The 13,085-nt window shown below is 44.0% G+C and overlaps 1 protein-coding gene across 8 annotated transcripts in view; it reads right to left on the reverse strand.

The window, feature by feature from the left end:
• The window catches only part of AGFG1 (ArfGAP with FG repeats 1), a 559,380-nt gene that overhangs the window by 204,680 nt on the left and 341,615 nt on the right, over positions 1–13,085 (reverse strand). For all 8 annotated transcript variants that reach the window (XM_085634550.1, XM_085634548.1, XM_085634549.1 and 5 more), the window contains one exon: positions 2,721–2,813. In XM_085634550.1, the coding sequence (XP_085490676.1) occupies positions 2,721–2,813 (93 nt within the window). The remainder of the gene's footprint in view (positions 1–2,720; positions 2,814–13,085) is intronic.

Below are 13,085 nucleotides of genomic sequence, written 5' to 3' on the forward strand. Positions count from 1 at the left end.
ACTTACAACTGTTAACCAACACGTGGGAAATTTTTTAATATTGCTTCCTTTTTAGTGGCTGCAGTCAGGACGAGGGGTAAAATTATAGCCAATTGAAATTTTTTGTTTAATTACATAAGACAGTGTATATATCGATTTTTGGTCCTCTATGTATTTTTCCATTTTGTCTTAATTTTTATTGGCCAAATCTGATCAAGTCCTCATATAAGTAATTTTCTAAATTTGGTGGACTTGATGGTTGGGCACTTTTTTAGTGATCATGTCGTTGTATGCACTTTAGCCTGAGAGCTATGAAAAAAATGTTATGAATATTTATATGATGAGCATATTATTGTTATTTAATGTATTTGTCTATGAATGTAAATGTTGTTTGTTACTTTTATGATTTTAATTAATCGATTAAAGTGGATTGATGATGATAATGCCATTTATTTATCTGTTTTCAAATCCAACACATAGATAAAAGGTTTGTCATTTACAATGCCAATAGCTCAAACTTTTGCAAATGCGAGACCTATTGCATTGCAAATGCTTGTTTCTATTTCCTCCAGTTTCAACCTATTGCTGGAACAGGAACATAGAAATGTATAGATTTCTATGTTCACATGGGTGAACATAGAAATCTATACATTTCTGAAAACTAGACAAAGGTGCTGAATTCAGCAAGGTGTCATGTGCGTAGATTGCTCTTAGTATTCCAAGAAAAACAAATTGTTGAAATAAAACAGTATGAAAAAAGTACGTAAAAACAGCAACTGTTGACTAGAGTTTCATCTGTAAGTTTTTTTTACCTGATTCCTGATATACAAAAGTAACATACTGTTATGCCATTCAGGCACTTCTAGTTGCAGGGATACACAGTTAGTGGTTGTCGAAAAACATGCAGTACCAGTAACAAAAACTGAGATGCACACGGTAATGATTTTTCACTGTGTACCGACCATGCAGCAATTCATATGGTAAACACTAATGAATAAAACATGGGTATATTGGAAACCTATGTATTTTTTTGAATGTGCACAAGATGCTACATTTAGCAACAGTGGGTATACATCAGAATTCTGGGTTATCCATATTATCATGCGATTCAGAGGAAAACTTGAAAAAAATAATCTTCCTTGCAGCCAGTATGGAGAGAAATTCAATTCATAATAGCAAATGTTATGCCATTCTGTGTTCTCTTGATAAAAAGGCAAACCCAGTTGCATACATGCCAACATCTCACAAGAGTAAAGTAGATATAAAAAGAATTAAAAAAAATAGCTGGGGAATGTATTTTCTTCATTGACTTCTATTCAGTTTATGTGTGACACTGCAGAGTGGCGAGATGGGAAGTGGGACGCAGGAACACTCTTATGTACAGGGGTAGGGAGGGAGTAAAAACCTGTGAGCAACTCCCACCAAACAACAAATTTAAAGCATTTCTTGATGGACTAGTAGGTTTTCTTCCCCCCCCCCCCCCCGCCCCCTTGGCTGGTGCGAATTTGGGGTATACACCTCCTATCCACCTCTTGGCCTCCCCAGCTCTTGTGCCCCAGGGAGGAGGTGGGGAGTACAGGCCCATGCCCAGGAGGAGGGGTACTCCCACACTAAACAGTAAATAGAAATAGTTCCTGGTGTCTAGCGCACGTTCTGTGCCCACATGTGTGCTGATTAGGGGTAAACACCCCCTGTCTGCCCTCCAGGTGGAGCAGAAAAACTTGGCTCAGGGGTGGGGAAGAGCACAGTGGAGCAGAAAAACTTGGCTCAGGGGTGGGGAAGAGCACAGGCCAATGCTCACAGGGGCCATTTCCCGCCAAACAATAAAACGAACAACACATACTCAGGGGTCCAATCACCCCCCAAAAAGGTAAATTCTGCAATTCCCTGGTGCCTAGTGGGTTGTCTGCCCATTCCCCAAATCAGACATTTGGGATTTCACAGCCCCTTTATGTCCCACAAAGGGAGCAAAAAGACTCTTATGCATGGGCGTGGGGTAGAACAGGCCCATGCCTTGGGCAGAGCACCCACCCCCCCCCAAAAAAACTGCTGCTGCTGCTAGTGGACTTTCTACCTCCAGGCAGCGTACAGATTTAGGGTAAAGACCCTCTGTTTCCCTGGTGGCAAGAGAGACTGATTTGCCCTGTGGATGTGGAGCAGCTCAGGCCCCTGCCAAAGGAGGCCACATCCCCCACAGGAAAACGTCCCTGATGTTTAGTGGGGTGGATTCATGCTTGGGGATTGCATGCTCAATGCAAACCCCAAGCAGAGGTCAACCATGGAGAGAGAGTGCTGGAAGGGGACATTGCTCCCTTTCCAAATACTGCCTCCCAAGTGCTGAAAAAAGCAGAGTTATGCCCCCGGCACTAACTAAAAGTGAAACCAGAAAATACCATCAGAGAGGTCTGCTTTCACTTTTGTTTTGCTGTGATGTCACTGTGCTGGTTTTCACCTGAAACATTTTCGTTTCCAGTATGGTGGTCATGCTGATGTCCACCGCACTGTGAAAATAGTGCAGTGGACGTCAAATGGTCATTTAAAGCGGTTAAAAAAAGTTGTTAACTTTTTTGTTTAAGACTTTGCAATTGTCCCCAGGACTAAGACGAAGAGATCTCAAGAGACAAACAAATGATAAGCACAAATAGATCATACCTCTTAACACTCATGCAAATTATCACAGTACTTTCCAATACAAGTTACATAATCAATCAATTCAATGAACTTTGTTTTAATGCACTGACCTGTTGCTACTCTACCGTTGCTCTGGAACGGATTCACAACGGGAACTATAGGTGCACCAGGAACTGACATAAATGGATTTGTAGTCGTAGCACCTGAAAATTAATAAAAAATAAATACATTAGGTGCTTTAGTGACTCAGTTTTAAAATAATGCCCTATGTCGATTGATTCATTCTCTTAGGAGAAATACACTTTTACATATTTCGCTCACCGCACAGTATCTCTGTGGCAAGTAAACCAATTGTACAGTAGCTTATGTCGCCTCTTTCAAGGTTCGTACACACACTTGCTGCTTCCATTACAATTGTCTCTGGTGCTGCAGTACAATTCCAAGTGTAGCATGCCTTCTTATCTCCCCCCTCCCTCCCCCCAACTCAAACTTAACCTCTACCCCCCTCCCTCCTCTCCCCGGCACTGCTGTCTCCTATAACTACCCGATGTCTCCATGTGATCACTTCTCTTATTTCTCGTTGTGTGCATCTCTATCCCTCTGCCACCCTAAAGTAGCTCAAACCCCCCCTCAGTGCATGGGGTAGTCCTCATCTCCTGGTGCTTACTCCCCCCTCCTCTCCTGACTCTGTCTCTGGGGGCTTCCCTGCCATGGGGATCTTTCAGAGGCGGTGGCTTCATATCCAGCGTCCTTGTCCCTCAGCTCCTCCATCAGAACCCCCCATGCCTGGCACTTTCCAGTTTTCCCAATTCCCTTCTCGCATTTCTGAGCAAGATTCTGCCCTCACTTCCTGCCCATTTCTATAATTCTCACTTCCTTCTATGTATGCTGGGGTCCTCCAGAGCCTTCCATCTGCTAGTAATCTCCTGTTTTGCCAGTATGAAGGCAAGGTCTTGGAACTCGTCAGTGACCTTAGTCTTAGCCGTATGGGGAAATAGGTTAAGTAGGACATGTTCTGGTGTGCACTGGACTATTCGTTCTGTTAGCCTAGCCGTCTCTCTCGTTACTTCTTGCCAGTAGTGTCAGGGCCTGGCATTGCCACACCATGTGGATGTAGGGCCCCTCTCTCCTTGCACCTCAGGCATTCTACATCTTCTCTGTGGAAGAACAGGTTAACACGTTCCTAGGAGAAATACACTGATTACAACTAAAGAGAACTGACATTTCATAAACAATGTTTGATAGTCTACATAAAAAGATTCAACCATTCTTATAGCCAGCGCAAGGGAAAGCAGGGGCCTTCCTAGATAAAGGCAAGAATAGGAATTAGTAATCTAACGCGGATTACAAACAAGTCCATTAAAAGTGGCATTTGAGCCCTATTTCGGAAACACATGCTTTGCTTACAGAGAAATAATGAGTTTAGTGTCATCTCATTTTGACGAGTCCACAGGCAAAAATAAGAAGTCACTGAAGGGGTTTTAAACCCCCTCCCCACCCCCCAAGGTCCCTGAGAAAAAATAAGGGTCTTTCTCCTCTCTGATTTGGTGGCATCTTAAGGATTGGGTCAGGTGGATTTAAAAATGCTAAATGGGTAACGGCATTATCAGCGTTGCAACAAAATGGTGACTATGGGGCATCTGTGGCACCAGACAGCAGCTAACAGGGGTGATTCTGGCCTTATGCCAAAAAATGTTATCCACCTATGTTGGAGAAAAAACTAATAAAGAAGGCATGGTCAATGGCTCTCAACAGAGTGGGCAGGTATGATTCGAGGGCTGCACTGACGGACAATGGGCATAGAGCTTGTGATTTTTTAGAAATCTGTTCAAGGATCCTGCTGGGAACTGCAGGATCCAGTTGGAGGGGCGGAGACCTGCTCAAGGGGTACAAGGTTGCTTCTGGAGAAGCTTTTTCAGTGTACCGAGACTGCAGCTTAAGCAAGATTAGTCTCAGCTGAGAATGGAGAGTGGCCCTCCTTCCCACTGCCCTAAATGCACCTTTTACGTTGCAACTAGCTACTTGTAAGAAATATATGCGGCACACAGCCCCCTTCAATTGGGTATGAATCACATAGCTGAGTGTAAATTATTCTTGCCCCAGCTCCAAGACCAGGAGCCAAGGCATGTCATCTGGGTGCACAATGCAGCAACTCTTGTACCGCAGGCAGATATGGTGCCTATGTTTCGAATCCCTTTGTCTGAGTCGGTGCTCCAGCCCTCTTTATTCTTGCCTACATAACCAAAAATGCAACCTGAACAACCCCTTTTGCATGTTAACAGCTCTTTTGTCTTGACTGCGATACAGCAGGAGGGTGCATCAGGGACACTAGGAAGGGTAGAGGACTTTAAGCTTACAGAGTTTACAGCTTACAAAGGATGTTGTTAAAGACTTGATATTCTGTGCATCTACTAAATGATCAATCTAGAGTTAAATCACTAAACCCCTGGCACTTGGTGGATGTGCCCCCGGTACAAACCTCTCTGCTCATTAGGGGGATTCTAGGGATCTTATTTATTTATTAAGTTTTATATAACTTGACTTTGACCCTCGAGGGTATCTGAGCGCTTTACAAATTGTTAGGCAAAAAGAAACAGGTAGAACAGCCAACAAACATATATGCTGACAGTGCACGGTGTAAATCAGGAAAAGGCCAATAAGTTAATAGACAAGGACATAGCATGAGAATAATAACCATGTGTGCCCGGATAGAAGAGTCAATGGGTTCTAGGGCAGAAATGTGCTCATCAAAAGCACTTTGACTTCTACTTTGAAAGATGTACTTTCAGGGATCAATCTGATTTCAAGGGGCAGGGAGTTCCAAATTCTTGGGGCCATTCCCAAATTAATTACCAGTTGCAAAAAGCAAACCTGTAAAAATCAGCAATTTATGTCCTTTCTCCCCTTCACGATGCAGCAGCAGAGCCATTTCTTCAGCCCTGGTGTAAATTCCCTATCCCTCTCCAAGGTGTTCCAAGTAAAAGGTGAGCTTTGAACAATTCAAAAGGCCCAGATTATGTCCAGCACTGTAAAAGTTAAGATCCAACCAACTTGCTACTCAGATTTGAAATTGGCTTCACTTTTGGAAGGAGCCAATCAGTCAAAATGATATTCCCTCATGTGTGCATTTGCTCAGGTGTGTCACAGCTACATGGCAACCAGATAACAGGAGAACTTTTACTCAAGTTGTGGATTGGAACCTAAATGACCTTGCTCCAGTCAGAGGCTGTTTAAGGGCCTTAGTATCTTCAACAAAACAGGAAGTAGGATGCGCAGTGCAAGTTCAATCATGTCCTTGGTCAAATTCTTTCTTCAAGTGTTGCTTTTTTCAGGACACAAACTGGCCTCCTGGAACCGGTTTGGCCCAGGGAAGGTTAACACAAAATAATCTTTCTGCTGTATTCAAATGGATGTATCAGAGTTTACTTGTTTCAACCCAGACACAAGCCCTTGTTTTAAGAATGTGATTGCGTTTGGGGGAATGAAGTGAACAAATTGGAAGAGAGAAGGGAAGACAGCCCTTCTGGTAACCAGCAAACGCTAAATAGCACGCTTTGGAGCTACATACATATAGGAGGATTCCAATCTAATGGTATTTATCTCTCGGGCCCCTAAGCATTTTAATCAGACATCTGAACACTACCAAAAATTGCTCCATTTTGATTGGATCCGAGTGGGTTGGCATTTACCAAAGAGATTTATAGAGAGCACATGAGACAAGCTTCATAAACAGAATCAACTCATTTATCACTAGGCCTCCCCATAACAACTGCCTGTGGAGATCACAAAGTTTAAATAAAGAAACAGAATGTTCACCTTGCATATAAAATGTGCCCGTACTTGGGGAGATGGTTATGGAGAAGACTGCTTCAGAATAATTCAGGTTTCTGTTCCGAAACCAGAACACGCACCTTAGAATGTTTGTCGCCTCTGCTGCTATAAATTTCTGATATAAACAAGTCCCCGAAAACATTCCTCTCCCTTGGTTTGTGTTACATATGCAAATTGTTCCTAGTATATGAAGACTGCGTACCGTTTTAAAATAGCAGCCTGTTTGTTTGATTTACAATGTTAATTATTTTTTAATATTTTAATTAGTTTCAATTCCAGTTGATTAGAAGGCAACCAGAGCACCATTTACATGAAAAACGATAAATATTTTTAATTTTCTCCGATTTAACTCACAATAAATATTATTTCAAGCCAGTGCACATGCTTTTGAGGCACTCTTGTTATGAAGAGGTAGTGTGGTCTTTTACTGTCTGATGATTCACCTACTCAACAAACTTGAAGTGATGCTCAGTGTTATGTAATTCCTCTGCGTTGCAGTCGTTGTGATGGTACAGAATGGAAGACTGTTGATTGACCCTGCATGTTACATATCTTGTAGACAAGTCCTGCAACATATCTTGCTTTGGGATGAAACTCACTGCCTGCAGCATTAGCAACAATACAGGTAGCTAGCCCAGAGACCTTAGCCACCGGAAGACATTACAGACTGTGGGGCACTCACAAAGGCAAGGAACAGACACACCAGGTCACAACAAAATACTGATATAGACAAATGTGCAATCACATACTTCAGGAGAAAGAACAAGCTGGATCGTGAAAAGGAAGGGACTTCTCTGAATTCAACATCGGACCCTCATTAATCGCTATGTGAGGTGCTTAATGCCGGTAAAGAAATCCTTCTCATATACCACTTTGGTTTTATACTTCATAAGTCCCCCAGTCTTCACAGATGGATGTTACACTCTCCCTATATATAGTGGTCCTTACCTGCTAAATGCTGAAATAAGCGTGTCAGGATCGTGTATTTCCATATCAATTCGGACGAAGTACGGCTGTCTTCGCCCATACGGACCCTCCCATTTGTTTGTGGCTGACCGGGATGCAGCCGACATCGCGGACGTGATCTATTCGATAACCCGGAAGGAGGATTTGCTGTGTCAGCCCCCCGCCAACGGAATCTGAGGAGATAGCGAACACTCAGTGGTCCCATGGAACTGCCAACAGCTGAGAGGAGTCGGAGGACGCCGATGAGCTGTTACTATTCTAACGGGTAAGCGGGAGTGATTCCACCTCTTTGCAGCAGTTGCGGGTATTTGGGATTATGCCAAAAGGAGTTTCTGCCAACATTAACAATTGAGTGTATAATTCGGCAAACGCAGTATTTCATTACTTTCTGCTGGATACTGGTGCTGCAAAGAGTTCAATCATGCATTCAAAACTCCCTGGCGCGCCTTTGTCTGGCGAAATGAATGTCTCAGTAGGTTTTTCTGGCGCCCCAGTTAGGAACCCGATTTCTAGTCCTATGTCTCTTTCTGTTGGACCTTGTGAGCTAAAAGCACCCCTCATTCTAACGACAGGTTGTGGTGAAAATTTGCTAGGCTTAGATTTGCTAAAAAGATTGCATGCAACACTATATTGTTCTCCCTCGGGAGTACAACTAACATTAGGCAAGAAAGTGATTTCCCCAATGTATTTGTCTAAAAATGCAATGCCACCTGAATTGTCATCCCTTCCGGATGTCCTTTGGGCTACTGGTCCCAATGATGTGGGTCTTTTGGAAATACCGCCATATGTGGTCACTTTAAAAGCCAATGTCAGATTGCCACGCATTCCCCAGTATAAGATCTCTAATGAAGGTCAGAAAGCGTTGTTAGAAATTGTCAGCGATTTGATCAAGAAGGGTGTGATTGAAGAGACAAGAGGCAACGTTTGCAATAGTCCTGTTTTACCTGTCTTAAAACGAACGGACCCTTCACAGCCACCTGTTTACAGATTTGTGATTGATCTTAGAGAGGTTAATAAGATTGTTGTGCCACAGTTTCCAGTTGTCCCTGATATAACTGCCTTGTTAACCATGATTCCAGCCTCCGCTGCATGGTTCTCAGTGATCGATCTAAAGAATGCTTTCTTTAGCATCCCAATTGCAGAAGAGAGCAGAGACATTTTTGGCTTTAGTTTAGGAGGTCGAAGCTTCCGCTTTAAACGCACTCCTCAGGGCTACTGTGAAAGTCCATCAATATACAGCCAAGCTTTAAAAGCGCAGCTTGATGCACTGGTTTTACCTAGTGGCGCTATCCTCATTCAGTACGTCGACGATTTACTAATCGCCGCGGATACTGAAAAGATTTGCAAAGAAGCTACCTTGTCATTGTTGCGTGATTTGTCTGCCTTCCATCACAAAGTGTCTCTCTCAAAATTGCAATATTGTCGACAAGAAGTGACCTACTTAGGTCATCTCTTATCGAAGGAGGGAAGGAAACTGACCCCAGGAAGAATTCAAGCCATTGCACAGTTGAGTGTGCCAAGAACACAGAGAGAAGTGCGTGCTTTCTTGGGCATTACTTCATACTGTAGGCATTGGATTCCTAATTTCTCCTTGTTGGCAAAACCTTTGTTAGCATTGACATGCAAAGACACACCGAATCCTATTCCATGGTCTGAAGAGTGTCAGAAGAGTTTTTTGGAATTGCGTAATGCGTTATGTTCAGCTCCTGTGTTGGGTACCCCTGACTACAGCAAGTCTTTTACATTGTATGTTCATGAGAAAGATGGTTGCGCATTATCAGTGTTAACACAGCCTTTTGGCGACAGACCGCGTCCATGCGCGTATTTTTCGTCAACCTTGGACCCGGTAGCGAGGGCATTGCCAAGTTGTCTGAGAGCCACAGCAGCTATGTCTATTCGACAGTCTGCTGGCCTAGTAATGGATAATACATTGATTGTTATGGTTCCACATGCTGTGGACACATTGTTAAACAGGACTAAGACACAACACTTAACTAGTGCGCGATTATCTGGTTATGAGCTGACACTGTTAGCAAATCATATACACATAAAGAGATGCAACACATTGAATCCAGCTACACTATTACCAATTCCAGAGATTGAGCAACATGATTGTCTATTCAGAACAGAAGAAGAGACGAAAGGGAGAGTAGATCTTAAAGATACTCCCCTAACTGAGTGTGATGGTACTTTATGGGTGGATGGTTCGTGTTTCAAGCTTCCGAATGGTGATACGACTGCTGCATATGCTATCACGACTTTGCACACGATTGTTGAAACTGCGCGTGTGCCACAGAATTCGGCTCAAGCAGCAGAATTGATTGCCCTTACGAGAGCATGCGTGTTGTCTGAAGGAATGAAAGTGAACATATATACAGACAGCCAGTACGCCTTTGGCGTGGCTCATAATTTTGGGCGATTGTGGAAAGAACGTGGGTTCCTGACTTCGCATGGAGCTAAGATTCATAATGGCAAGTTGGTGAATGACCTCCTTGAGTCACTGACCCTACCGTTGCAAGTTGCGATTATGAAATGCAGTGCGCACAAGAAAATCACCGATGATGTTGGTCGTGGTAATGCGTTTGCTGATGAAGTCGCGAAAGAAACAGCAAAAGATGTAAAGACTCGAATGTATGTTGCAGGCCCTGCCAGATGGGTTGGTGATGTTGGAATGTGTGAAAATTCAATAGAGGGTGTAAAGTCCCTTCAAGCTGAAGCCACAGAGAAAGAGTTGAGCAAGTGGAGAGAAAGTATGGGTAAGTTGGATGAGAATGGTTGTTGGATTGATCTGTCAGAACATAGGCGATGGTTGTTACCTGATGCATATGTGCTTCCAGTGGTTACTATGGCACATGGAATGGCACACATCAGTACGAAAGGAATCTGTAAGTTGTTAGCTCCAGTATGGCAGAATGCTGGAATTCCTAAGTGTGCAGAGAATGTGGTCAAGAATTGTATGGTATGCTTGAAGTACAACCCTGGTAGGGGAACCCCAACTCCAGCTGGTCATTTTGCGCCCCCATCATATCCATTTGAAGTTTTGCAGCTAGATTTTATTCACATGGAAAGGTGAAACAACCTGAAATATGTATTAGTGGTTGTTTGCGCTTTCTCAAAATGGGTAGAGGCCTATCCTCTAAAGGATAATACTGCTCTATCCACAGCCAAGGCCCTTGTGAAAGAATTTTTCCCTAGGTTTGGAATGCCAAGAATGGTGTGGAGTGATAATGGAAGTGAGTTTGTGGGTAAAGTGATGAAGAATGTATGTGAGGGACTAGGTATAAGGCAGAAATTCCACGCTGCAAATCACCCCCAATCAGCTGGATTAGTAGAGCGCTACAACGGCGCTCTAAAACTTAAACTGGCCAAAATCCAAGCGAGCTCAGGTCTTAAATGGCCTGACGCTCTGCCTCTAGCACTCCTGTCCACCAGAATGACCGTACACTCACGAGTGGGACTTAGTCCGTATGAGGTTGTTTTTGGCCGCCCGGCCAATGTATGGGGTGTGCCAAGGCCGACGAAATTCAGTGAAATCGAGCATCCAGTACTGTTTGATTACTTGCACGAATTGACAGCTAAACTGCGTGTTTTACACCAACAGGTGCATGATACTCTCCCCCCGGCTTCTGAAGCCCCTGGACACCCTATCAAACCAGGCACGTGGATCCTTGTGAAAAACTTCCAGCGGAAAGCCAACGATGAGCCCCGCTGGATTGGCCCTCACCTCGTACTACTGTCTACAAGATCAGCTGTTCGAGTGAAGGGGAAGAAAAACTGGATCCACGGCGCCCACATCAAAAGGATCCCTTTGCCTCTGCCGTATGACCAGTGGGTCCAGGAGGGTATCGCAGACTCTGAAACAGACACTGTACCTCGTTTTGTGCCGTTCAGTGATGCACGCATAAAAGGCACAACTTCAGCGCAGGAAAGTGACGATATTTTGCAAGAAGCTGTGCCACCGTCAATTCGATTGGACACTACCGAGCCTGAACTCTTGTTTCAAGATCAGACAGTACCTGGCCGTTCTCGTTATGATCTAAGGCCAAGGCCCATGGACAAATAAAAATTATTTTCCTTTTACCTTTCTATTTTTTTTTGATAACCAGAGCTCTCCCATCTGAAGGACTTTCTTGATTTTTGTTTTTCGAACCACCATCCGGGTTCAGCCGCAGGGTCGCGGTGCCAAGACTTTGGGGTACAGGCCGGAGACGTTAGGTCAACGGTTCTGGTCGGTCTAGGGCGTTCCCTGGACTGACAGGCGTACCCCTTAGCAGAAGAAACTCACCCGCCGCGAGCGGCATGATTAGAGGATGGAGTTTTGTAAGATGGAGAGACTCACTGAGGAAATGAATTTTAAAGCAAGAATATGTAAAATAACGAAAAGCAAACGTTTTGTGTTTTTATGCCTGTTTGTATTATGTAGTATGATAATGTTTACTGTAGGATTTGTATTCTTCTCCTCTCAAGAGCCCATTGCCCCCACTGTACAGCCTATACCTCCTCCTACTATCCCCTCACACTCTTTTCACCCTCTGCCTGAACATGAACAAGTTAGACGATCAGAGTTTGTGAATAACTCGTTTATTCAGCTCCTGCACCAGCACCAGCTAGTCATGAATACAACCAATTGCTGGGTGTGTGGTTTAATGCCACATACCATTAATAAGGGTATTCCTTATCTAGTGCTGCCGTATAGTTACAATGGATCGTCATGGGCATTCCAGACTATGTTTCTCTATGCACTAGAAGTATACTCCCCGCGACAACCGCGTTCCATCAGACCTAGCACCAATAATAAAGCTTTAATGAAAGGAGTTGCCGATATGAGTAGAGATATCGATGCATACTCATCCATTCCCAAAGAAGAGCTGAGAGCTTATGTAGGGTGGAACGCGACTGGGTATAGTATTAGTCTAGGTGAAAGACAGCGGAAAATCTCATCCCCAATCTGGGTCGTACCCCACATAGGTCGGTTCTGTTTGCAAGGTAATGGTCAGAATCCTAGAGCTCAACTGGGAAGAAGTGACTGTACTGAAACGTACACTTTTCCGTCACAGTTTTCCCCAGCGTTTTTGGCTGCCAAGGGTACATATTTTATCTGCAATGACCGAGCATATACATGGTTGCCCCCTAATTTCTCGGGCACATGTTATATTGCAAATCTGCTACCGCCAACATTTACTGCCGCCTCTGACTATCACAAGACCAGAGTTGTGAGAGGCGTGATTAGTAAGGAGGATACTGCCGGTCAGGAAGCGGGAGATTTCTTTTTGGGTTTCCTGCCATTTTGGGGACCTATGGTTAATAGTAGGAACCTGAGACAACTGACTCGTGTGGTTGAATCCACTGTTAACGTTACGGCTGGTGCCCTTGGTAATTTGACAGCTGAGCTCCAAGCGGATCGCCTCATGACTTTGCAGAACCGCATGGTTCTAGACGTCATACTTGCAGACCGTGGTGGGGTATGTAAGGTTATCCAATCCAGTTGTTGCATTTTCATACCAGACAACGCTCCAACAGTTTATCAAGCCATCTCCAAACTGCATAAAATATCTGAGTCCATACACGTAGATAAAGGAGATTGGTCACTGGTGGGGTGGTTCTGGGAATTGATATCTGCCTGGGGTTGGAAAGTTCTGATGGTCATTGGAATGATCTTAGCCATCCTTTTCCTGTTC

The sequence above is a fragment of the Triturus cristatus genome, chromosome 11 (genome assembly GCF_964204655.1).
Source record: "Triturus cristatus chromosome 11, aTriCri1.1, whole genome shotgun sequence".
NCBI lineage: Eukaryota > Metazoa > Chordata > Amphibia > Caudata > Salamandridae > Triturus > Triturus cristatus.